Here is a 24,756-nt window from a genome sequence, read left to right on the forward strand (position 1 = left end):
CCACGAGCCCAGGCGTGTGCATGTGTGTGCTTGTGCGCCCCGTGTGTGCGGCGTGGCCTGGCTATATGTGGTGTGTGTAGGTGTGTCTGCGTGCCTGTGACGTCCGTGAGAGGCGTCTCCGCGCTGGGCGTATGCGTTCGCGCTCCGCCCCTCAGGCGTCAGCCCAGCCGCCTGGTTCCCGGCTCCGCGCTTGTCCCGCAGCCCCGGCCAACTCTCAGCGGGGACCGGTCGACAGCGGGTCCCGAAATCTCCCAGCTCTGTGCACAGGGACGCGCCCAACAAACGTCCCGCCCGCCGGGCCCACCCCCTTCCGGTCACGAGGCCGGAAGCGGAAGTACCGGTCGCGGCTCACTTCCGGGCGGCGGCGGCGGCTCGCAAGGTGAGGCCGCTGCGGGCGGGTGCCCCAGTCCGGGAGTCGCGGTCCGTGGCCGCTGTCCTTTTCCCGGGCTCGGGCGGGTGCGGGCGCGGCCGGAAGGCAGTGCGGGAGGCCGTGGGAGGCCCGGGGACGGTCCGTGGAGAGGCTGACGGCGCGCCAGGCGGTGGGGAGTAGCAGGTGCAGAGCTGCGGGCGCGGCTGGGGGTCCGCGGCGGAGACGGGCGGGGAGACACGCCGGCGCCCCCCAGCCCCGTGAGTCCCGTCGTGTGCGCGGTGCCCTAGTCACCACCGGGAGGGGAGAGACGGCGCCACAGCACATTCCGAGAGAACACGGAACGCACTCGTGTGCAGACGGGGGAGTTATTTCACAGGTCCCTCAAGGGTCTCCGCGGACCTCGCGTTGCTTTGAGAAATGTCTTTGAGAAGCCGTGCGCAGAAAATGTGCATGGAAATGGACGGTCAGTAGCTGAAGTCAGTCCTCTGCTTTGCCGAAAGCTCAGCAGGCGTCGCCAGCTCCCTGGCTGGCAGGTTGGAGGAGCTGGCGCTGAAGGCAGGTGTGCTTGTATGCAGCATCTGTGCTGTGTACATTGCATCTGAGCAGAGTGCATTGTGCCCTCTCACCTCTGTTTACTAGGGCTGTTAAGCAGTAGGAAGTGGAATTTTGGGTGCTACAGACAGTGATTTTGAGGGGGATCAGAGGATGGTGCTAAAACTTGAGCGGGCACGGTAAGGTGTGTGCTGTAACTGTGCCTCCATAGCTTTCCTGAGGCGTCCTGGCACCTCGGCCCCACTGGCTAGTCAGGGCTGGTGGCAATTAGAAATTGGACCTGTCCGGGGGAGATTGACATCTGAGGTGCTGAGTAGTCTGGATCTGCATGTTAATATCTTATGCTTGTAATTGCCTCTGCGCCCCTTAGAGGTAACACTGGGTTCTGAAGGTTTGTGTTTCATATCAAGGAGGTCATAATCCTAGCTCAGCTGTGTTTCATGTCTATTAGATTAATGATCTCAAATGCTCTCCTTATAGCTCCACTGTGAACAACTGAATGTTACTGGAGCAGGGGAATGCTTTGTACCTGGCATCTCTACCTTCCTGACACATCCTCCTCTTCTGTTCTGTCTCTGCCTGTGGACACAGGGTATCCCTAGTATGACAGGTGCAGAGATTCTGCCTGCTCTGTAACCATGAAGGAGACGGACCGGGAGGCTGTTGCAACAGCTGTCCAGAGGGTTGCCGGGATGCTCCAGCGCCCGGACCAGCTGGACAAAGTGGAGCAGTACCGCAGAAGAGAGGCCAGGAAGAAGGCCTCCGTGGAAGCCAGGCTGAAGGTATGACACTGGAGTGGAGACTGGGGTGGCTGTGGGCGCCTGCTTCACTCTCAGGCTGGACCGAGCCTTTTGTCCCAAGTTCAGGTTCCTGTTTAGCAGAATCATTGTAATTTTGCCGAGCTGGGCTTTGTGATGCTATGAAGAGAGGCAGGCCGTGGACTTTGCCTTTGTTAGTGCATCCTTTCCAACAGTTCCTTGCCAGCCGGTAGGTTTATAGAGAAGACCGTGGGAAGATTTAAAAAGCCAGAGGAACAGTCTTTTAAGCACCCAGAAGTGTCCATTTAACTATTTAAAAAAACACTTATTTACTAAAAACTTTCCTTCAGACTGTGTCCAGAGGGCATTTCGTTTGGATCCTACTAGCACACACAGCAGGAGGCTGACTGTGTGCCAGGCACTCTGCAGGCCCTGGAATGGAAGAGAGGAGAGCTGAACACATTTACTAGAGTGTGTGAGAGTGAAGCAAGAAAGAAAGACGGCAGCCTTTTATGATTTAGATTGGCTTTCAACTCATTTCATGTGGAGAGATGAGGTTCTTTTAAAATAATGCACATTTGGTACAGTTATAAAAAAGTTAAGAACCTGGCCTGCTATAGTTGCCTGGCAGCACAGCAGTCTTTGCGGATTTAAGAGAATGCCTTTGATACATGTACACAATGGAATATTACTCAGCCATTAAAAGTAAAGAAAGAATGGCATTTGTAGCAACATGGTTGGACCAAGAAAATTATCATGCCAAGTGTAGTTAGACAGTGAGACACCAATGTCATATGCTATCATTTACATGTGGAATTGAAAAAAGGGCACAAGGAACTTCTTTGCAGAACAGACACTAACTCACTTTGAAAAACTTTCGGTTTCCAAAGGAGACAGGTTGGGGGCGGGGGGATGGGCTGGGGGTTTGGGATAGAAATGCTGTAAAATTTGGTTGTGATGATTGTTGTACACCTACAAATGGAGTAAAATTCATTGAGTTAAAAACACAAAGGGAGGGAATGGCTGTGAGGAAGGTGAATCTTCCCAGCGAGGCGGCAGTGAGTCCCCTCTCCAGGTGAAAAGCATTGGTAGCGTCCAGATAATGGCGAGTGTGATGAGACGGGAGGGTGATCACTCATTTGCACCAGCAAAGCATCGAAATTCCTGTTAGGCTGGCTTGAAACAGTTTCATGTCAATTTTAAAAATAGTTTAGACCTGCTACTTTTTTGTGTGTGTGCTTTTTTTAGGGCCATACCGGTGGTATGTGGAGGCTCCCAGCTGGGGTCAAATTGGAGCCACAGCTGCCAGCCTACACCACAGCCACACAGCGACGCAGAATCAGAGCTGCATCTGCAACCTACACCGCTGCTCACAACAACGCCAGATCCCTAACCCACTGAGCGAGGCCAGGGATCGAACCCGCAACCTCATGGCTCCTAGTCACATTCATTTCTGCTGCGCCACCATGGGAACTCCTAGACCTGCTGTGTTTTTATTCAGAATTTTAATCTGCTCTAGAAACTTGGGGGATTAACCACCAGCTGTCAGGAGCAATTTAGAAGCCTCGCGTGACCTGACAAAGTCACTGTAAATTATCTCTAAACGCCGCATAGACTCGTGAGTGAAAGCTGCCCCTGAGCCCTGTGGCTTGGCCCGCCCTTCCTACCCATCCACCTGCCGCTGCTCCTGTGTGTCCTTCTCCTCTGATGGCACAGCTCGCCGGCTGGCATTTCCAGGGGCCCCCGGAGCGAGTCTGCATCTCAGCTGTACCAGTTCTGTGTGGTGGGGCCAGCCCCCCTGGAGCTGAGTCCAAGTGGCAGGAAGCGCCCTCTGCTAAAGTTGATGAGCAAGTCCGGATGGTTCTGCATCTAGTTGGCCCGCTAGGTGCCGCGGGTCGCCTGGGCGAGCGCGCACAGGGTCCTTCCAAGGGCAGCGTTAAGGGGCGGCTGCGGGACCCGCGGGGGAGTCTGGCGTTTTCAGGCTGAGGAGCCGGATGGGGAGTCTTGGGAGGTTTTCTAAGAAAAGCTTTCAGAGCGTTGTGGTTCTGAGTCGGCAGAGGGACGCGCTCCCTTGTGAGGCAGTGAGGTCAGCCCTGTCGAGCTTTCTCTCTTCCCGGGCATGGCCGGTGCCCTGGTACTGAGATGTCTCTTCAGACTCCGAGCCCCCGGGAAGGTCTGCCCGGCGCCCCGGCCCCGCTCAGCCCCGCGTCTTCCCTAGGCCGCCATCCAGTCGCAGCTGGACGGGGTGCGCACGGGCCTGAGCCAGCTCCACAGTGCCCTGAGTGACGTGGGCGCCATCCAGCGGTCCCTGGCAGACGTCAGCAAGGACTGGAGGCAGAGCATCAGCACCATCGAGAGCCTGCGGGACGTGAAGGAGGCGGTCGTGCGGCACAGCCAGCTCGCCGCAGCCGTGGAAAACCTCAAGAACATTTTCTCAGGTAGCCGGGCCGCGGCCAGGCCTCCTCGCCCGCCTTCGTGCGCTGGGCTCTGTAGACCCACTCGGAGGGGCTCTGCCTGCGCTGTTGGGTCCCTGCGTAGAACATGGGCGGGGGGGCAGGTGCGTGAGCAAAGGCGCGCCGAACGCGGGCCGCCGAGTGCATCAGGCCCCGCACCAGAGCGGGTCACTGCCCGAGCCGTGGGGGCCCCGTCCCTCCCCTGCGCCTGGCTCGGCTGGGACCCAGCAGGGGCAGAGGATCACAGGCTGCCGCCCGCCTCTGAGAGAAGCAGCCTTGTGGCCAGAGCGGCAGGGAAGAGGCCGAGTTGGTCCCGATGGCAGCCGGGCCTGGGGGAGACCTGGGGGCTGGTCGGGAGGGTGTGGGGGCAGGAGGTGGGGGTGACTCTTCCCGAATCCCGTCCCCGCGCTGCACTGGTGGGAGGAGGAGTGCCCCGGGGCCTATGCGGCACAGGACGGCTCCCTGCGGCGGCAGCAGTGGGACCACCTCGGCTGCATCCCAGCAGGGAGCCTTGGGAAGGTCCGACCCCTTCCCTTCCTTTCCCGTCGGGTCCCAGCGGGCTCTCCCTGCGCTCCCCAGGCTCTGCTTGACCCCCCGAATGTAGTCTTTGCCCCCCCCCCCGCCCCTCCAGCTCCTCCTGCACCTGCGTCTGCGGCAGCCTGGTTGACACTTGGCCCCGTTCGTTCCTCTGCGCACGCGTGTCTTCCAGGCCTGATTCTTCAGGTGCTCTTCCGAGGCCCTCTCCCGACCCCGGGAGTGATGGGTGACCCAGCGCTGCCCCCTCTACAGGGGCTCTGGAAGCAGCACCTCTTGGTGACCGTGGCCTGGCCTTGGACGGTCTCCGTGCCAGGACCTCCGGGCGCCGTTCACCTGCCATCTTCCTTTGTGTGCCTCTTACGTGAGGCCCTGTGGCCTGTCCATCTTGTGAAGACCATGCCAGATGACCCGGAAGCTGCCTTTTCACTCACAGAGGTTGAAAGTGATTTTCCTTGATGAACAAATGAGGCCGCGTCGTACATGCGCTTGCGTCAGGAGCGTGTCTTCATTGGGAAGGTGCAGTTTGGCTCCTTCCAGCTTGCCCATCGCCTCCGCGTCAGCAGCGGTGTGCACACAGCCTGTTTTGTCTGCACGTTTTGTAGAAATACAAGATAGATGTAGCATAACATTTACCGTCCTGACCTTTTTAAAGGTAGTTCTACAGCATGAAGTCGTCTCGTGTTGTGAAGCCGCCACCACGATCCATCTCGAGAACTTTGGTCACCTTGCCAGGCTGACAGCGTGCTGTATGTCAGTTGTGTCTCAATGAAATTGAAAGACAAAATCCTGAGTCTGCAGCCATTGAGTGCTGGCTCCCCACTCTCTGTCCCCAAGCCCCTGCAAGTTAAAGGTCTGTTTAGGTTTTCTCTTTCTCGGGGGGTTGTCTGGTTTGTTGGTGTACAATCATGGTACGCTGCACCTGCGCCACATGGAGGTTCCCAGGCTAGGGGTCCAATCGGAGCCACAGCCGCCGGCCTGCACCACAGCCACTGCAACACAGGAGCCGAGCCACGTCTGTGACTCCCACCTCAGCGCGTGGCACTGAGTGAGGCCGCGCATCGAACCCGCAGCCTCATGGATATTAGTCGGCTGTGTTTCTGCTGCGCCACAAGGGACTCCATCGTACACGCTTATAGTCCTTTTCATTTTTGTGGAATCGGTAGTGATGCTCTCACGTTTGCTTTTGACCTTGGTATTTGACTCTTCTTTTTCTCTCGGTCCATCTAGCTAAGACTTGTCACTGGGTGATCTTTGCGAAGAACTGTCTTTGATGCTGTCGTTTTCTTATTTTTAGCCCCGGTTTTGTTTATCCTCTCCTTGACTGCTTCCTTGCTTCTGGGGCTTTGTGCTTAGCACGTTCTCTTTGCGGTTCCTGAAGTTGTGAAGTCCGGTTGTCGATTCAAACTTCTTTGGTTTCTTCTTGGGGCTGCTCGTGCAGCTGGCGGCAGCCCCGGGGCAGAGGTTCAGTCGGAGCTGCAACTGCTGGCCTACGCCAGAGGCGCACGCAGCCGTGTAGGACCCAAGCTGCGTCTGCGACCTATGTTGCAGCTTGAGGCAATGCTGGATCCTTAGCCCACTGAGTGCGGCCGGGGTTCGAATTCACATCCTCACGGACACTGTGAGGTTCCTGACCCGCTGAGCCATAGTGGGAACGCCTCTTTTCTCTCTTTTGATGTACGAGTTTCCAGTGGTTCTTTCCCCAGAGCACGGCTTTGCTTGCATCCTGTAAGGTCTGATAGGTTGTACTTTCCTTTTCATGCATCTCTAAGTATTTTCGAGTTTCCTCAGTGATTTCTTCTTTGACCCGTTGATTACGAGTGTGTCGTTTTGGCGTTCCCTGATGGCCTGGTCGTGAAGGACTTGGAGTTATCACTACTGTGGCTCCAGTTTGATCCCTGGCCTGGCAACAGCCTAAAAAAGAGTGTGATGCTTAATTTCCACTAATTTGGGAATTTTTCATCGGTCCAGGTTTCTGACTTTATCCATTGTAATCGGAGAGGATACCATGTATGCTCTTTACTCTTAAAATTTACTGAGATTTAATCTGTGGCCTCACAGATGGTCTGTCCTGCAAATGCCCTGTGTGCGCATAAAGGAATGTGTTTGCCGCCGCGTTGGGTGGAGTGTCCCGTGGACGCCTGTTAGAGCCAGTTAGCTTGGGGTGTTCAGGTCTGCTCCCCTGTTGGTCTTCTGTCTGGGTGGTCCGGTCATTAGCTTGGGGTGTTCAGGTCTGCTTCCCTGTTGGTCTTCTGTCTGGTGGTCCAGTTATTATTGCAAGTGGCATGTTGAAGTTTCCGAATACTAGTGTAGAACTGTTTTTCCAATTCTGTCAATTTTTGCTTCGTATGTTTTGATGCTCTGCTCTCAGGTGTATAGATGTTTACAGTTGTATCTTGCTGAGCTGAACCTCTAATAGAAAATTTCTTTTTTGTCTCTTATAACCTTTTTTGGTCTCAGGTCTGTCATTTGATATTAGCACAGCGGCCCCTGCTCCCTTTGGGTTACTGTTTGCATAGAATAACTTCCCATCCTTTTACTTTCAATCTGTTTGTATCCTTGGATCTTTAGCGAGTCTTTTGTAGGCAGCTTCAAGTTGGATCATATGTTTTTATCCATCTGCCGTCTATATTTTAATTGGAGAGTTTAACGCACTTACGTTGTAAGTAATTACTGGTAATTACTTAATTCTGTTATTTCCCAGTTGTTCTCTATATGCCCTTTAGCTTTTTTTGCCATTTTCGGCATTATTGTCTTTTGTGTAGTTGGTTTTTTGTAGTGAAGTGTTGTTTTTTTCAATCTTTTTTTTTTTTTTGGCTGCGTTCTACAGCCATTCCCATGGGGATTTCATTTCCCACCCTAAAGTTATAAACGAACTTGAATTACACTAGTATAGCTTCAGTAATGTATAGAAACTCTGCTCCTGTACAGCACTGACCACCTCCTCTCAGTTACTGGTGTCACAGAATTACATCTTCAGACACGGTGTGTCCAGAGGACACAGGCCGGTGCCGAGCCTTGGTCTTTGCAGACACTGTGTGTCCAGAGGACACAGGCCGGTGCCGAGCCTTGGTCTTTGCAGACACGGTGTGTCCAGAGGACACAGGCCGGTGCCGAGCCTTGGTCTTTGCAACGGTGGAGAGGATCAAGTGTGGGACGCAGACCGAAGTGCCCGGCCTCCTGGCTTTGGACTCTGCTGCTTCTCCTCTGGGTGCATTAGTGTCTCGATCGCACAGACGGAAAAGCAGGGTGACAGCGGCGCTGCGCTGGCCCTGGCCTTGGCGGTGGCGGCAGGTTTGCCTCTGCCGGGATCTCTGGGCCCCGCCCTGGGGCTGCCTGGTGTGGTCTTGCCCTCAGGCCTTCTTCTCTGTCCCTGCCAGCTGTCCAGGGCCCCGGACCCTGCAGCTCTTCTCTGGGAATGTCTTGCTTTTGCCTCCCTTTGAAGGACACTCTTGCCAGATACAGGATTCTCGGGTTACAGGGTTTTTCCTTTTGGCACTTTGAACTTGAAAGCACAACGATTTTTGCCTTCCAAAGTTTCTAAAGAGAAATCTGCTGATATGCTTATTGAAGGTTCCTTGTTTGTGATCAGTCTCTTCTCTTTTGCTGCTTTGAAGATTTTCTCTTTGTGTTTGGCTTTCTGTGGTTTGGTTATAATGTGTTTCAGTGTGGTGTCTTTGAGTTTTTTTTCCTTGGAGTTTGTTGAGTTCCTAAATGTTTATGTCTTTCATCAAATGTAGTTAGTTTTCAAGTTTTGTGTAAATACAGGCATACGCTGGAGTTACTGCACATTAGTTTTTAGATTATCTCAATAAAACAAATTATCTCAGTAAAGTGAATCGTGAATTTTTTTTTTTTTTTTTTTTTAGCCTTTTCTATGGCTGCTCCCATGGCATATGGAGGTTCCCAGGCTAGGGGTCGAATCGGAGCTGTAGCCGCTGGCCTACACCGCAGCCACAGCAACGCGGGATCCGAGCCACGTCTGCGACCTACACCACAGCTGGCAAATGCCAGATCCTTAACCCACCGAGCAAGGCCAGGGATCGAACCCGCAACCTCATGGTTCCTCGTCGGATTCGTTAACCACTGAGCCATGACAGGAACTCTGAATCGTGAGATTTTTTTTGGTTTGCGGTGCTGTGGTTTATTAAATGTGCGATAGCATTGTGTTTAAAAAACAGTGTACATACCTAAATTAAAAAATTCTTTATTGCTAAAAAAATGCTAACCAGGAGTTCCTCTTGTGGCTCAGTGGGTTAAGAACCCAACGTAGTGTTTGTGAGGATTCGGATTTGATCCTTGGCCTTGCTCAGTGGGCTTAGGAGCCAGCGTTGTTGCAGGCTGCAGTGTAGGCCGCACATTCAGCTCAGATCTGGTGCTGCCATGGTTGTGGCTTAAGCCTGCAGCTGCTGGTCTAATTGACCCCTAACCCAGGAACTTCCATGTGCTACTGGTAGAGCCATAAAAAGAAAAAAAATGCTAAATGTCATTTAAACCTTCACCGAGTTGTCATCTTTTCACTGGTGGAGGGTCCTGCCTCAGGGATCATGGTTGCCGACTCATCAGGGTGTTGGTTGCTGAAGGTCGGGGTGGCCGTGGCCATTTCTTAAAATAAGACAGAAAAAAAAATAATAAAAAATAAGACAGCGGTGAAGTTTGTTGTGTCAGCTGACGTTTTCTTTCAGGAATGTTTTCTCCGTTGCATGCAATGCTGTTTGATAGCGTTTTACCCACAGTACAACTTCTTTCAAGTCTGGAGTCAGTCCTCTTAAACCCTGCCGCTGCTTTATTGAGTAAGTTTTTGTAACAGTCAAAATTCTCTCTTGTCATTTCAACAATTCTCACACCATCTTCACTAGGAATAGATTCCATCTCAAGAAACTGCATTCTCAGTGTTCCCGTCATGGCTCAGTGGTTAACAAATCCGACTAGGAACCATGAGGTTGTGGGTTCGATCCCTGGCCTTGCTCAGTGGGTTAGGGATCCAGCATTGCCGTGAGCTGTGGTGTAGGTCGCAGACGCGGCTCGGATCCCACATTGCTGTGGCTGTGGTGTAGGCCGGCGGCTACAGCTCCAATTCAACCCCTGGCCTGGGAACCTCCATGTGCCGCGGGAGCAGCCCAAGAAAATAGCAAAAATACAAAAACAAACAAAAGAAATTGCATTCTCTGTTCATCCATAAGAAGCAACTCCTCATGTGTTAAAAGTTTTGTCGTGAGGTCCCAGCCTCTCAGCCCCAGCCGCTCAGCCTCAGGTTCAGGCTCTGCTTCTGCTTCTCTTGGTGTTTCCACCGCATTTGCAGTCACTTCCTCCACTGAAGTCTTGAACCCCTCAAGGTCACCCATGGGGGTTGGAATCAGCTTCTTCCCAACTCGCGTGAATGTTGGTATTTTGACCTCTTCCCGTGCATCATGCGTGTTCTTAATGGCATCTAGAAGAGTGGATCCTTTCTGGAAGGTTTTCTGTTTACTTTGCCCAGGTGCATGTGAGGGTCCCTACCCACGGCAGCCGTCGCCTTACGCAGTGTATTTCTTCAGTGATTCCCACTTGCACGTCCAGGTTACTCTACCCGTGGGCTGCGGAAGAGATGTTCTACTAGCAGCCTTGAAGACAGGACCCTTGGTGTCTCCTTGAGAGCCCTTGGGGGGCCAGGCGCCTCTCGGCGAGCAGGAGTCTTGAAAGGAGTCTCTTCCTGCGCAGTAGGTCTCCACGGCGGGCTCCAGATATTCAGTGAACAGTGCTGTCAACAGAGGCACTGTCACCGGGGCTTTGTTGTTCCGTTTACAGAGCACAGGCAGAGTCGAGGGAGCATAATTCTTTAGGGCCCCAGGATTTCTGCAGTGATAAACGAGGATTCGTGTCGCCGTAGGGTGACCAGATGCAGTAGCCCCTCACAAGAGAGTCCCCTGTCCTTCGAAGCCTGGAAGCCAGGCATGACTGCTTTCGAGCTTTGAGCGCCCCAGGTGACGCCGTCTTCCAGGAGAAGCCCGTTTTGCCTGTGGGCCAGTGTAGCCCGGTTCACGCGTGATCTGAGCTCAGTCTTCCGCGTCACTCATGTGCTGCAGCCGTGACATCAGCGCCGCCACGTCCCCTCTGCGGCTCCGGGCTTTGCCCACGCAGCTTCCGCACCTGCTCAGCTTTCACGGACGTGAAGCGCGTCGGGGCCTGGCTCCGATGAGGCTGTGGCTGAGGGGCGGCTGTGGCCGCTCTGATATGCCGTCCAGGCCTCTCCCGCTTTCTCCTTGTCGGCGACGAGGCCGTCGAGCTTTCCTGTCTTTGGCGCGTTCACCGAAGGAGCCCTCGGCATTTCCTTCAAAGCCTTTCCTCTCCGTTGGCAGCTCGGCTGGCTTTTGGGCTCCAGAGGCCGACTTTCAGCTTCCTCGGCTTCCTCAGCTCCGGGCGCGCCTTCCTCGTGCCCAGCTCGTGCCTTAAACTGAGAGCCACGTGCCGCTTCCTTTGTGACGAGCCCGCGAGGCTGCCGGAGGGTGTCCCTGAGCGCCGCGCGGTGCCCCTGGGGCTCAGGGACTCGAGAGCCCTGACGGGAGGCACGGAGGAGGAGCCGCCAGGACTCGCACCCGTGTACTAGGGAAGGTTGCCGTGTGGGTGCCCCAGACAGTCGCGGCCGCAGAATCGAAGGCCCCTGAGGACAGATCCCCAGACCTGTCACCCTGAGCGAGTCTGCAACTCGTTGATGACAACTGGGCGGACTGTCATCACGCAACAGACACAGCGTGAGCACGCGCTGTTGGGAAAACGATGCCAGGAGACCTGCCTGATGGGGGGCGGCCCCCCGGCCGTGCGGTCTGTGCCGCCACCGCGGCTGTGAGGCTTCGCGAGGCAAAGCCTCGGAAGACACAGTCGCCCGCTGTTGTCCCCACCCTCCTCTCGGCGCCTCTCACCCCGCGCTCGGCCTTGCGCGGTCAGGGCCCGCAGGCCCCGTGGGCCTCCTTCCCTCTGCGCCTTTTTTCCTTCTGTCCTCATTCCGGATGCTCTCCTCTGTCCTGTCTTCATGCCTGCTGCTTCGGGTAGAGACGCTCTTTCCCTTTTGTTCACACGCCGCTCTCCGGACTTTGGGCGCATCGGCCTGTCGTTCTCGGAGCCGGTGTGCGAGTTCGTCCAGGGTCTTCAGCCTGCCGTTCCGTCCTTCTCAGGGAGCGTGTCTCCTGGTTTATTTTCCGAGGACTCTCCACGCCCCGTGGCTGTGTCTTCATCTGCCTTCGATGCTATAGCTGAGCACCGGCCATTCGAGTCGAATAATATGTAACGCAGGAGGGCGGCGTTCCTCTTTGCCACACCTTCTCCCTTCACACCTGGTCTTTCTGTGGCTTAGAAACAGCACAGACAGACCGACAGTGGGTTCTCAACAGCTCCTGAGTCCATTTGTGCGGGTTTTTGATGATTGTTCTGTTGTTTGGATTGCGGAGGGCCGTCTCTGTGTTGAGGATCGGGCTGAGGTGTAAACCTTGGGTCTTCTTGGGCCTCCCCTGGCCGTGTGCACCCGCTTCCACACTCGCGCTCCCCTGGCCGTGTGCACCCGCTTCCACACTCCGCGCTCCCCTGGCCGTGTGCACCCGCTTCCACACTCCGCGCGCCCCTGGCCGTGTGCACCCGCTTCCACACTCCGCGCGCCCCTGGCCGTGTGCACCCGCTTCCACACTCCGCGCGCCCCTGGCCGTGTGCACCCGCTTCCACACTCCGCGCGCCCCTGGCCGTGTGCACCCGCTTCCACACTCCGCGCGCCCCTGGCCGTGTGCACCCGCTTCCACACTCCGCGCTCCCCTGGCCGTGTGCACCCGCTTCCACACTCGCGCCCCTGGCCGGTGCACCCGCTTCCACACCGCGCGCCCCTGGCCTGTGCACCCGCTTTCCACACTCCGCCTGCGCTCCCCTTCCTGTGCACCCCGCTTCCACCCTCCCGCGCTCCCTGTCCGTGTTGCCACCCTCTTCACACTCCTGGGGTAAAGGTCACCGCGCGCCCCTGGCCGTGTGCACCCGCTTCCACACTCCGCGCGCCCCTCTGGCCGTGTGCACACCGCTTCCACACCTCCGCGCGCCCCTGGGCCGTGTGCAACCCGGCTTCCTCCACACTCTGCGCTCACCCTGCTGGGCCGTGTGCACCCGCTTCACACTCGCGCTCGCCCTGGCCGTGTGCAACCCGCCTTCCACACTCTCCGCGCGCCCTGGCCGTGTGCACCCCGCTTTCCACACCTCTCGCCCCTGGCCGTGTGCACCCCGCTTTCACACTCACCGCGCAGCACCCTGGCCGTGTGCACCCGCTTCCACACTCCGCGCCGCCCTGGCCGTGTGGCAACCCGCTTCCACACTACGCGCTCCCCTGGCCGTGTGCACCCGCTTCCACACTCGCGCTCCCCTGGCCGTGTGCACCCGCTTCCACACTCGCGTGTGTGAGATGCTTTTAAACATCGTGGTCTTTGATGTCTGGCTGCTGAAAGGGGAGAGGAGAGAAGTGACAGAGGAAAAGACACCGGCTCTTTAAATCCCCCGGGAGTCCCCTCAGCTGAGGGAGAGGTGCTTCCACAGTGGCCCCTGCCGTGTGCATGTGCCTCTGGGATCAGAAGCAGCAGCCGATGCCCAGAATTGGAAGACAGCATCTTTTTCTGCCAGCTTTGGCCCCATAGCTGTTTGAGAGCTGCTCCAGAAACGTGCGGCAGGCGTGGCGGGGACGGGGACGGGCGGGTGGTTGCTGTGCTCAGAGCTGAAATATACCACAGTTATCCGCAGGGTCCCGTCCAGGCCTTCGCTGGCAGTTGTACGCCTTCACTAGACTCCAGAGCTCGAACGCGGCTCCTTAGATGCTATGCGGGCGGCTGCGGTCCAGGTGGGGGGACGGGTTCCTCCCCAGCGTCCTGCACGGCCTTTCCGGGGGGGTTCTCACAGTGCTGTCTTGTGCCTTTGCCCCCAGTGCCTGAGATCGTGAGGGAGACCCAGGACCTCATAGAGCAAGGGGCGCTGCTGCAGGCTCACCGGAAGCTGATGGACCTGGAGTGCTCCCGGGACGGGCTGATGTGCGAGCAGTACCGCATGGACAGCGGGAACACGCGCGACATGACCCTCATCCACAGCTACTTCGGGAGCACGCAGGGGCTCTCCGACGAGCTGGCCAAGCAGCTGTGGATGGTGCTGCAGAGGTCGCTGGTCACCGTCCGCCGGGACCCCACTTTGCTGGTCTCCGTCGTCAGGATCATTGAAAGGGAAGAAAAAATCGACAGGCGCATACTCGACCGGAAAAAGCAAACGGGCTTCGTTCCTCCTGGGAGGCCCAAGAGCTGGAAGGAGAAGATGTTTGCCGTCCTGGACAGGACGGTGACCACCAGGATCGAAGGCACGCAGGCCGACACGAGGGAGTCCGACAGGATGTGGCTCGTCCGCCACCTGGAGATCATCAGGAAGTACGTCCTGGACGACCTCATCGTCGCCAAGAACCTGATGGCCCAGTGTTTCCCTCCCCATTACGACATTTTCAGGAACCTCCTGCGCATGTACCACCAGGCTCTGAGCACGCGGATGCAGGAGCTCGCGTCGGAGGACCTGGAGGCCAATGAGATCGTGAGCCTGTTGACCTGGGTCCTGAACACCTACACGAGGTATCTCCCTTCACACCTGGTCTTTCTGTGGCTTAGAAACAGCACAGACAGACCGACAGATGGGTTCTCAACAGCTCCTGAGTCCATTTGCCCAGGGCAGCGCTCAGCACCCACAGGTGCTGTTTTCTGGCTCCTGGGTCTCCTCTCTGGGCCGTCTTTGACCTTGAGATCAGGCCCAGCCTCTGGCTGTGTGGACGCTCTTGTGTTTGGGTGGCGCCTGCAGCCTGGACGTGCGTGGCGGTGAGCAGGTGGCGGTGAGCAGCCTGGCGCTGCCACGGAGGCACCGCCTCCTCTCGGAGCCTCGAGTTCATGACCTGCAGAGTCGCGTGGCTGCCGAGGGGACCCCAGCGTGCTCCTGCTGGCTCCGGTGGCCCCAAGTATGATTTTTTTTCTCACCAGGACGCCAGGAAAATCAGTTGTCCTTTGTGCCTGTCAGTCTTGAGGTTTTGTCATTTCGTAAAGAGCGCCCGAGCCCGTCTGTGCTGGTGCATCAGAGGCTAGGGTTTGACCTGCAGGCCCGGGGCGGGTGTTCTGAGGTTCCTCACTGTCAGGTAGCGAGAGGAAGACGCGGTTTAGTCTAGGCTATCTTGTTGCTGGTGTGTAGAAATTAATTAAGCCTCTCGTTTTAGCAGGAAGGTTTGGGGATTTTTCTTTTTTAGCAAGTGTTTTGTTTTCTGGTAACTGCTTATGTTGGAGAATGTGTACACTTCAGCACAGAAAAACCAAAAGAGAAGGGGAAGTGTCTTCGTTGTGGCTGGCGTGCTAGCAGCCTCACTGCGCTGCGCCCCGGGCCCTGCAGCCACCCGCCCCAGGTGTCGCCCCGAGGGAGGCCCTGCTGCTTGATTTCGAGGCACAGGAAGGAGTGCCCAGCGGCTCGGGAGCAGGGCTTGGATCCGGACTCTGGGCCCCACCCGTGCTCCAGGCTGCGGGCTGTGTGCTTGTGTGAACTGCAGCGTTTAGACCTTGGTTTGTTTTTCACGCAGTGCGTGGGAAGCGTTTTTCTGTCCTTGGAAGTTCTCTGACGCTTCGTATTGGCCTCCTCGGCCTGCCGTGTGGGCTTCCTCACGGGAAGACTTGCACTGCGCTCACACTGGGGACACTGTCGTGCTGATTTAAAGGATCTCTTGGCAGGATCTTGTGCAGTTGTTTTTCGCTCAGGAAGACCTTGGCCTTCTCGTAGCGAGTGGACAGGCCCTCGCCCCTCTAAGTGCTTATCCAGAGATTGCAGAAAAGGCACGGAACGTTCCAGGCCATCAACCTGGGACTTGTAGGAGTGTAGCCACGTGCCTAGCTGTTATCTGTTTTCATGCAAACCGCCCTGCCTCTTCCACACTCAGGTGCAAGTCCGTCACTTCTGACCCGTGTTTGGTTGCAGATGTCACGGTCTCCGCTCTGGGTGTTGTCCTCTTGTGGGATCGTCTCCAGCAGGGCTTGTCTGTCTTTACCCGACTCCTAGGCCCTCTCCTCCGGGCCCTGGTCTTCCCAGGGGCTGCCAGGGTGGGACAGATGCCCCGGCCCCCAGCACCCTGTGCCGGCCCGGCGCTCAGCGAGCCGCTTCCTCTGACGGCAGCCTTGGGGGTGGCTGGACGTTCGTGTGTCAGAGGGAACAGCGGGCTGACCTGAGACCTCCCCGTCCCCTCGTAACCGGGTGTTCTCGGTCTTGGCTTCGCACAGCACGGAGATGATGGGGAACGCGGAGCTGGCCCCCGAAGTGGACGTCGGCCTGCTGGAGCCTCTGCTCTCTCCTGGCGTGGTCTCCGAGCTGCTCGACACGTACATGTCCACTCTGACTGTGAGTAGAGGGCCGGTCCCTGGCGGGCAGCGTCCGGGGCTCTGGGAGTTGGGCTGCAGCCTGTGCCCTGGGGCAGGAGACGTTTGTGAGAGGCTGGCTCTGGAGACGTATGTTTGTGGTTGGACGAGGAGAGTGGCCCTTCTCTGGCCTTGGATCTGGAGGGTGCCCGAGGCGTCCTTCCTGCTCATGGGACCCTCTTCTGGCTGGAGGAGGAGCCTGGCAGCCCGGCAGCGCCGAGCCCGGGAGTGGGAGGGTGGTGGCAGGGGGAATGCCAGCCGGTGACCTCCGTGGGCCTGTCTGAGGCGGCGCTGAGGCCTGTGCCGGGAAGCGGGGTGGCTCCGTGCGCCTGGGTGGCGGCCTGGGCTCTGGTCCCTGAGGACGACGGCCTGCCAGAGCCGTGTTGGTCTTGTTTGGCCTCGTCCTTCTCACAGACCAGGCCTGCCCGCCTCCGCTGCACGGCTGTGGCCGCAAAGGTTAAGTGGATGGAGGCTGCGGGGGCGCCGCCCAGTGGACGTGGCTCAGCCCCTCGTCTGGGGACCGGGCTGCCCAGGGCGCTGTGTGTGTTCCGCAGCTGCTCCCCTGAAGAGCAGCCTCTGCTTTCCTTCCTCCCCGCTCAGTCGAACATCATCGGCTGGCTGCGGAAAGCCCTCGAAACGGACAAGAAGGACTGGGTGAAAGAGACGGAGCCTGAAGCCGACCAGGACGGCTACTACCAGACGACGCTCCCCGCCATCGTCTTCCAGGTGCTTCTCCACGGGTCCCGGGCTCACGCCTGCTGTCGTGGGGCTGCGGGCTTTGCCGACACACACAGGGTGACAGGGAAGTGGCCTGCCTCTCTTGAGCCGAGGCCGAGGCTGGACTTGCCGTGTAGTTTCCCCCAGTCGCTGTGGTTTTCGGACTAGAACTTAATGATGTGGGAAGTGTGTGCAGTGCTCAGATTTGAGTTTGCTTGTGTTTCCTGATGGGAACGGCCAAGGTTTGTCTCCATAAATGCCGCGTGGTTGGGGCTCATCTGATGGATTTGGGGAGGAGTCCTTCAGGTCGTAACGTGGTCGTGCCCCCTGCCTCCTGGCGCCTGGCCCTCCAGTCCCTGACTCCCTCTCCTCCGGCCTGTCCACTTTCCTTCCTTTGAGTAACGTTGCTCATAGTAGGAGGGCTGAGTCGTTTCAGAACGTTCTAGGTCTGCCGACGTGAAGCTCAGCCGCCAGCTGGCTCTGGATGATCCCACTCGTTGCTGACACGGTCCTTTATTTTGGAACCTGGTGTCCCCTGTGCCGAGGCCGTGGCACGAGCTGTCTCCACGTCCCAGACACTCCTCCCCCAGCGCCCACGGGTAGCCTCCTCATTCTCCTTAGGAAACCCACACCCCAATCACAGCCCAGCCCTGGCACCCACGTGACCCCGGCCCCGCCCACCGCCTGCACCCCTGGCTCCGCCTCTCCTGTTTGTCTCTCATATTCTCACGTTCGGTGAGAAGATGCCCTTCCCCCTTTGTGGAGACCAGCCCCTTTGCAAGTAATTAGGAAACGATGCACTGGGTTTTTACTTGGTAAAAACTTTGTTATTTTTCAAGTTTTTTCTTTTTTTCTCTGAGTTTGGACTCTGCCAGTTGCCAGATGGGGGGCTGTGTCCTGGGAAGCCCGCAGCCTTGTGAGTCTGGGTCAGGACTCATAAGCTCTCCAATTTTCAGATGTTCGAACAGAACCTTCAAGTCGCTGCTCAGATAAGTGAAGATTTGAAAACAAAGGTACTGGTTTTGTGTCTGCAGCAGATGAATTCTTTCTTAAGTAGGTATGTATTCTTGCCAGCGTGCTAACGCAGAAAGTGTATTTGGTTTGTTTAATGAAGTGCAGAACTGTACTGTCCTGATCTGGCTCGTATTCAAAAAGGATAGTGTCTTGGTGAAAAAATTTCGTGCTTAGGAAGCCACGCAGCTCAAGCCCATGCTGCTCGGGGGTCCGCTGTACTCCGCAGCACATCCCAGCCATCGTGGCGTTTCTTCCCGTGTTCCGTCCCGTGGGCACAGCGCCGGTGCCCTTGTAAAGCACTGATAGGCCTTCCATGGGGCCTCCTAATACGGGCTTGGGTTTGGGTTTTCCGTGGCCCCGGACCTACCCATCTGTGGTGGTGCTCAGACCGGGCTGCGGAAGGGCGGCGTCCTGTGGTGCAGGGGAGCAGCCCCTCCGCATCAGGCCCCTGGCTTGTGGAGACGCACGGATCGGCCTGGGCCCCTCTGCCCGCCTGTGAGGGTCCCCTGTATCTCCTCGCTGCCTCGCCGGAGCCCGGCCCAGGCAGGGTGCTCCGCATGCCTGCGAGGAGGCACGCGTCCCTTGTCCGGGCTGGTGGCTGGGTCTGGCAGCCAGCCCTGCCGCCGGCCCGCCTGCTCCCCACCTCCCCCCGTGGGGTCCGTGGCCCGAGGCAGCCTCTCGTTGAGCATCTTCAGAGAAGCAGAAGTTTTCCTCTTGGGCTACAGCTCTTGGCTCACCCGAACCGTGCTCTGCACAGGAGGCGGGATCGGTGCTCAGTTGCTGCCCTCGCGCCGCCTGCTCCCATGTGCTCCCTTCTCAAGGTCTGTTTAGGTCACACACGCTGTGTCCCACGTTCTGCGCCTGTGTGTGCTCGAGAGGCTCATGGCACAGACAGAAACGCAGTCTGTAGCCTCTCCGTTGTTTGTTTTCATGACGTCTTCAAGAGTCTAGTGTATTTTTAGTTTGATTTCTTCGGGGAAAGTTCCCGAAAGTCACCCCGGAGGTGACTATGTTCCCCACGCTGTCGGACGCGTTTCCGGCGAGCCCCGGGCCGGGGAATGTGGTCCTTTACCCGCCCGCACAGATGTCCAGCGTGTCCGGAGCGTCGGAACACAGAGCCGTTCCGCACGGCCTGGCGTGAAGCTGGTTTAATGACCCGTTTCAAACGATCAGCTTCCGTCAGTGTGGCTCACACCCAACATAACGTTAGACTCATCTGGCCAGATGTTAGTGAGGCAGAATCATGCCTCAGGCACGGTGGTGGCGGCGCGTCGCGACGCCCCGGCGCGCCCGTGAGGCTGCTCTGACGCGGGCTGTGTCCCCAGGTACAAGGAGGAGGCGCAGCTGTACAAGGAGGAGCACCTGCGGAACCGCCAGCAGCCGCACTGCTACGTGCAGTACATGGTGGCCATCATCAACAACTGCCAGACCTTCAAGTGAGCGGCACGGGCGGAGGGGGCCCGACCCTCTCCTCGCAGGGGGGCCATCGTCAGCCTCACCGGGCCCCGACCCCTCTCCTCGCAGGGGGCCATCGTCAGCCTCACCGGGCCCCGACCCCTCTCCTCGCAGGGGGGCCATCGTCAGCCTCACCGGGCCCCGACCCCTCTCCTCGCAGGGGGCCATCGTCAGCCTCACCGGGCCCCGACCCCTCTCCTCACAGGGGGGCCATCGTCAGCCTCACCGGGCCCCCATCCCCTCTCCTCGCAGGGAGTCCATAGTCAGTTTAAAAAGAAAGTATTTAAAACACGAAGCAGAAGAAGGCGCAGCTCTGAGCCAGCTGAGCATGGACGGGGTCCTGGATGCCATCGCCAAGGACGGCTGCAGCGGCTTGCTGGAGGAGGTCTTCCTGGACCTGGAGGTGGGCGCCTCCTCCTGCCCACCCGCCTGCCTCTGGGACACGGTGCTGTGGACCCCACAGGCTGGGTGGGCCCCCCGAGGCAGGGTCGAATCTCATCTGCAATAAATGTTAGAGGCCTAAGTACCCAGTAGGTTAGAGTGGAAACAAGGACGTGGCCAGGGCCCGGTGACACGCATTAGCAAGCTCTGGATGCCAGAGCCGAACCGGGGACACGTGCAGGCCTGCGCACGCTTCACGCAGAGCAAAGGCAGAAGCACGGTCGTTCTCAAAGCGCATTCAGGTCCGATCAAAGGCCCAATGTCCAGTGAGTGAGTGCGTTTGTTTCAGAAATGGCTCAGCATCACATAGAGTTGGCAGGAGTCAGAACATACTTAAAAAACAGACTCGTCATCACCTAGGGTCCTGCTGGGCTCCTGGGGTGATGGGGTCATTTCGTGATGTCTGTTACTTTCTCAGGAATGGATTAGGAAACAATTGAAATGTATGCTTTTAAAATCATTTCAAGATATCTTAAAAAGACTGCAACAGAAGTAGACAAAGGACGTGAACGCCTGTCTCACAGAAAAGCGTTCGGATACCCTCAGTACAAAACAAAAGGCCCAGTCTGATCTTGAAAGAACAGCAAGTTAAAACCGAGTAGTTTTGTTGCTTAGCAGGACAGCGCAGATTGAGAACGTTTCTTCTTCTTGGTGTTGAGAGTGTGGGGATAGAGCCTCTCGTTCCCTTGTGGAACCGTGAATTGGTGCAGTTTTTGGAGGCAGTTGGGAAACGGTCACCAAGGTTTAGTTTGCATGCTTTAGACTGAGCAGCTCCACCTCTAGGGATTTCATTTGCAGAAATACACAGATTCAGTGCAGCTTTTTTTTTTTTTTTTTTCTTTTTAGGGCCGTACTTGCAGCATATGGAAGTTCCCAGGCTAGGGGTTGAATCAGAGCTATAGCTGCCAGCCTACACCACGGCCACAGCCACTCAGGATCCGAGCCATGTCTGCAACCTACGCCACAGTTCAGGGCAATGCTAGATGCTTAACCTACTGAGCCACAGCAGGAACTCCCAGTGCAGCAGTGCAGCATTCTTTATAATAGCAAAAATGAGAACATTTAAATGTCCATCAGAATTGGGCACATAAACTACACAGCATCCACACAATGAACAGATGGAGTCCGTCAGGGGAAAACATACCTGCGGTATCCACACCGGGTTTGTGCACACCTCCTATAAATTCCGCATCTGCAGAGTTTCTCTGCGTATCGCAGACACAGGAAGACGGGCTCTCTGTGCCTCGCGGGGAACTGACAGCACTTGGGGACAGTGTCAGGGCTGTTTTCTGTGGTCTGTGCTTTCAGCAACATCTCAATGAGCTGATGACAAAGAAGTGGCTGTTGGGATCTAACGCCGTAGACATCATCTGTGTCACCGTGGAAGACTACTTCAACGACTTCGCCAAAATTAAAAAGCCGTATAAAAAGGTAAGCGCGTGAGCACACAGAGTGCAGCTGGCGATGTCTGGATTTGGTGTCGTCAGTTCTTGGTGTGGGCAGGGGTGGAGGCCTAGGTGTCTGGAGGTGACAGAGGTGGAGGTGTTGGACGTCTGTCCTTGCTGCCCAGGCTCACAGTACCGTGGCTGCAGACCAGAGCTCTGGGGGGGGGGGGTGCCCTCCGGGCAGCAGGGACCCCTAGAAGGCAGGCTGGGGACAAATGGCAGATCCCTCTCTACACCCCTGCTGAGGGCACACGGGAGCCTCAGGAGACCATGTGCCGAAGCCACTTGTCTGCCCCTCTGAGTCTCCGCCAGGGCCCCTGGGACTGCCCCCAACCCGTCCAGACTCAGACAGCTTTACTCAGGGGCAGCCTAGGGGCCTTGGGTGGCTTTGGCCGCGGTCGCTTTAAAATCAGGCTTTCTGCCTGTTTCCAGGTTTTGGAAACGTAAGTGCTTTTGATACATGGCTCTCAGATCCAGACGCTTCGTGAAACTCCAGTTGTCCCTGGATGGGTCTCCAGGTCCCCCCAGGACTCTGTATATGGTTGTTTCATTTATGAACAAGGTCATGTATGGTTTCATTTCTGGTCCTCGTACCTCTCGTGCCTTCGCTCTGTTTGCGCTGGCTCATTCACCCAGCACGGGGCGCCTGTCTCATTGGCAAGTTAAGGAAACAGAGCTCCCCATCCATCCACTGTGTGTTGGTCCCTCACAGCCCCAGGGGGCCGCGGGCGTGAGGGCTCCGTGGGCCCAGCGCGGGCAGATGGAGGCTGTCTTGTTTCTTGTCCAGTTTTCGTTTCCACCTTCTACTTTTTTCAGGATTCTTTGCTTTAACAGTTGGTGTCTGACGGGCCACTATGTTTAGTCCTGGGGCAGGGAGCTGCTTGTCCAGCCACTCCTGGCCTGGGTCTGGGCCAGCGCTCCTCCCAGGAGCTGGGCTTTCCTGCGGGAGCGGTGGGAGCGGTCATGTGCTCTGCCGAATCCCCCCACCACTGGTGCTGTCCTGCTTTGTCTTATTTGGGGCCCTTGGGGTCCCCCCACTTTGGTGCAGGGAGTGGGGCTTCCTGGTCTCCCCCAGGGGACAGGGCTGCAGTCACCTGGTCTCGCGGCTCTGATGCTGTCACATTCACGCGGTTGTGCTGGCGTGTTCGTGGGACCGCCTCCCCGAGGGTGGCCCAGAGGGAGCCATGGCCTTCCCTGAAACTCGCCCAAATGGGTGGACCTGGGGTTCCCCTGCCCCTGACGCTCCTGTCCCACCATTTGCAGAGACTTTAGCGCCGGGCACGTTGGAAACCACGTGACCCTTTGGTTTTTCTTCTGCAAACAGGCCTTGTGGTTGTGGCCCCGGGTCTCCAGTTCTCACTGAATTGATGCCCCCCTGGGGCCCAGAAGCTCAGAGATGCTCCCCGGACGGGCAGAGCGAGAAGTAGACCTCCAACCCGGGGAGGGGCGGGGGGCCGGCAGCCCTGGGACTGGTGTCTGTGGAACGGGTGCTGTGCTGGCGGGGAAAGTCCGCTCCCGGGATGCCAGGCAGTGGGCGGCGTCCCTGTGCGCGGTACCCCGCAGGCCTTCTAGAATCCACGGCCGCTGCCCATGTTGGCGACGGGGGTCCGTTCCAGCCGCAGTCACGTGAAGGCGACGCACGGGGAGGGAACCGAGCACGGCCGTGGCTGCCTCACACCGAGTTTGCGACGGCGGCAGCCGCCTGCCGGCCTCCGCTCCTCCGCAGCGGGTGGCGGGGACCGGGGAGGCAGGGCGCCGGCACGGCCGGCCTCACGCGCCCTTCCCCGCAGCGGATGACGGCCGAGGCGCACCGGCGCGTGGTGGTGGAGTACCTGCGGGCCGTCATGCAGAAGCGCATCTCCTTCCGCAGCGCCGAGGAGCGCAAGGAGGGCGCCGAGAGGATGGTGCGCGAGGCCGAGCAGCTGCGCTTCCTCTTCCGGAAGCTGGCTTCTGTGAGTGCGCCCGCACGCCCCGCACGCCCCGCACGCCCCGGGCGGTGTCCACCTGCGGCTGCTTTTCAGCGCCGGGCACGTTGGGAACCACGTGACCCGTTGGTTTTTCTTCTGCAAACGGGCCTTGTGGTTGTGGGCCAGGCCCTCGGGGCTGGGGCTGCGTGGGCACCAGGGTGTAGCCCCCGGCAGCTCTGAGACCCAGGGCTTGCGTGTCCCCATCGCCCATGAGGGGCATGGCTGTGTGGCCTCGTCGCAGGCTGGGCTGCCACCCCTGTCCCGACCCTGTGTCTGCTGCGTGCTGGCAGGACGGCCCCCTGGGAGTGAGTCCAGACGTGGCCTGGGCTGTGTCCCGCTCAGCGCTCACTGTCTTGCAGGGGTTCGGGGAGGATATGGACGGGTACTGTGACACCATCGTCGCTGTGGCAGAGGTTATTAAGCTCACGGACCCGTCTCTGCTCTACTTGGAGGTCTCCACACTGGTCAGCAAATACCCAGATATCAGGTACGGTCGCTGGGAAGAGAGAGGGTCCCAGGCATTAGACGTGAGCCCCGCAGGTCAGTGTGGGGGAGCCAGCGTGCAGGGGGCATCGTGGGCTTCAGAGGGGCTATGGGCGCCCTCCCCTCCCCAGCCCCCAGTGCGTCCCAGAGCTGGGCTGGTGCTGCTGGAGGTGGAATACAGAGGGAGCCAGGGCTCTGCCCCCCCCAGGTGTGGCTCCCCCCGCCCACCCCCTTTGTGTGAGCCTGCAGGACCCCTGCTGCCTGGGGTGGGGGCTGAGTGGCTGCCTGGGTGCCCCTGACACTCCCCTCCCCAGGGACGACCACATTGGCGCGCTGCTGGCCATGCGGGGGGATGCCACCCGAGACATGAGGCAGACCATCATCGAGACGCTGGAGCAGGGCCCGGCCCAGGCCAGCCCGGATCACGTGCCTATCTTCAGGGACATCGTGGTTCCCAGCCTGAACGTGGCCAAGCTCCTCAAGTAGCGGCCGGGACCCCACCGTCCATCTCAGCCACATGCACCATCCCGGGCGGCCTGTAAGGAGGCCTCTGTTCCTGGGCGCTCCTGAGACGCTGTTGCTCAATAAAGAGTGAACTTCTGCAGGAAGTGCCCACTCTTGAGGGTTTCATGCCACATGTGACCTCAAGGTCACCTTCCCGCCTGGACACAGGGCCCCCACATGCCAAGTGCCCCTTGTCTCGAGTTACAGCTCCTCATTTGCCGTCCCCCTCCACCCACCAGTCCCCAGGGCGTGGTGGGTACATCCTCGCTGGTAGTCGGGTGGGCAGCCCCCGAGGGGCAGGTCTGTGGGCTGTGCTTGTTCCTGTCGCGCTGCCTGAGCCCCTGTGCCTGTCTCTCCGTGGTCTCTGCCTCATTGTGCAAATTAACCTTTATTGTTACGCCAAATTAATTACAAAACTGCATCTGATCCCCCAGCCCCATCCCGGGGCACCGCCAGTGACGGCTCCCAACAGGGACTTGGAGGTGTTTGCCGCCTTTCCTCCGGAGGGGCATCCCCGTGGTGCAGCCTGTGTTTCCTCTTCCCCTCCGCCTCCTTCTTAACCCCCCCCCCACCCCCCCGCATGCAGGAAAGCCTGTGCCTCCTTACCTGTGTGTGTGGTGCTGGCTGCCCTGGGCGCCAGCGCTCTGGT

At 58.0% G+C, this 24,756-nt stretch overlaps 1 protein-coding gene across 4 annotated transcripts; it reads left to right on the forward strand.

The window, feature by feature from the left end:
* Positions 1-299: 299 nt before the first annotated feature.
* Positions 300-24,211, forward strand: EXOC3 (exocyst complex component 3). Of its 4 annotated transcripts, none has more exons than XM_047772614.1 (13): positions 301-379; positions 1,514-1,704; positions 3,899-4,118; positions 13,591-14,272; positions 15,947-16,064; positions 16,682-16,807; positions 17,755-17,855; positions 19,138-19,248; positions 19,520-19,670; positions 21,017-21,139; positions 22,944-23,105; positions 23,480-23,607; positions 23,918-24,211. In XM_047772614.1, exons 2-13 carry the CDS (start codon positions 1,561-1,563, stop codon positions 24,087-24,089), a joined length of 2,238 nt encoding a protein of 745 aa, XP_047628570.1. In that variant the 5' UTR covers positions 301-379; positions 1,514-1,560; the 3' UTR covers positions 24,090-24,211. The 4 variants fall into 4 exon arrangements, with proteins under 4 accessions (XP_047630710.1, XP_047628570.1, XP_047629438.1 ...); XM_047773482.1 differs by lacking the exon at positions 301-379 and adding an exon at positions 409-553; XM_047774754.1 differs by lacking the exons at positions 22,944-23,105; positions 23,480-23,607; positions 23,918-24,211 and adding an exon at positions 21,586-21,731 and having other exon boundaries at positions 300-379.
* Positions 24,212-24,756: the final 545 nt, after the last annotated feature.

The sequence above is a fragment of the Phacochoerus africanus genome, chromosome 1 (genome assembly GCF_016906955.1).
Source record: "Phacochoerus africanus isolate WHEZ1 chromosome 1, ROS_Pafr_v1, whole genome shotgun sequence".
NCBI lineage: Eukaryota > Metazoa > Chordata > Mammalia > Artiodactyla > Suidae > Phacochoerus > Phacochoerus africanus.

Excerpts from the sequence above, each read along its gene's own strand:
- EXOC3 (XM_047772614.1), top strand. The coding sequence starts at position 1,561 with ATGAAGGAGACGGACCGGGAGGCTGTTGCAACAGCTGTCCAGAGGGTT. Across the intron at positions 17,856-19,137 it reads ATGAATTCTTTCTTAAGTAG|GTACAAGGAGGAGGCGCAGC; the intron begins GTATGTATTCTT and ends CTGTGTCCCCAG. Across the intron at positions 19,249-19,519 it reads AACAACTGCCAGACCTTCAA|GGAGTCCATAGTCAGTTTAA; the intron begins GTGAGCGGCACG and ends CTCTCCTCGCAG.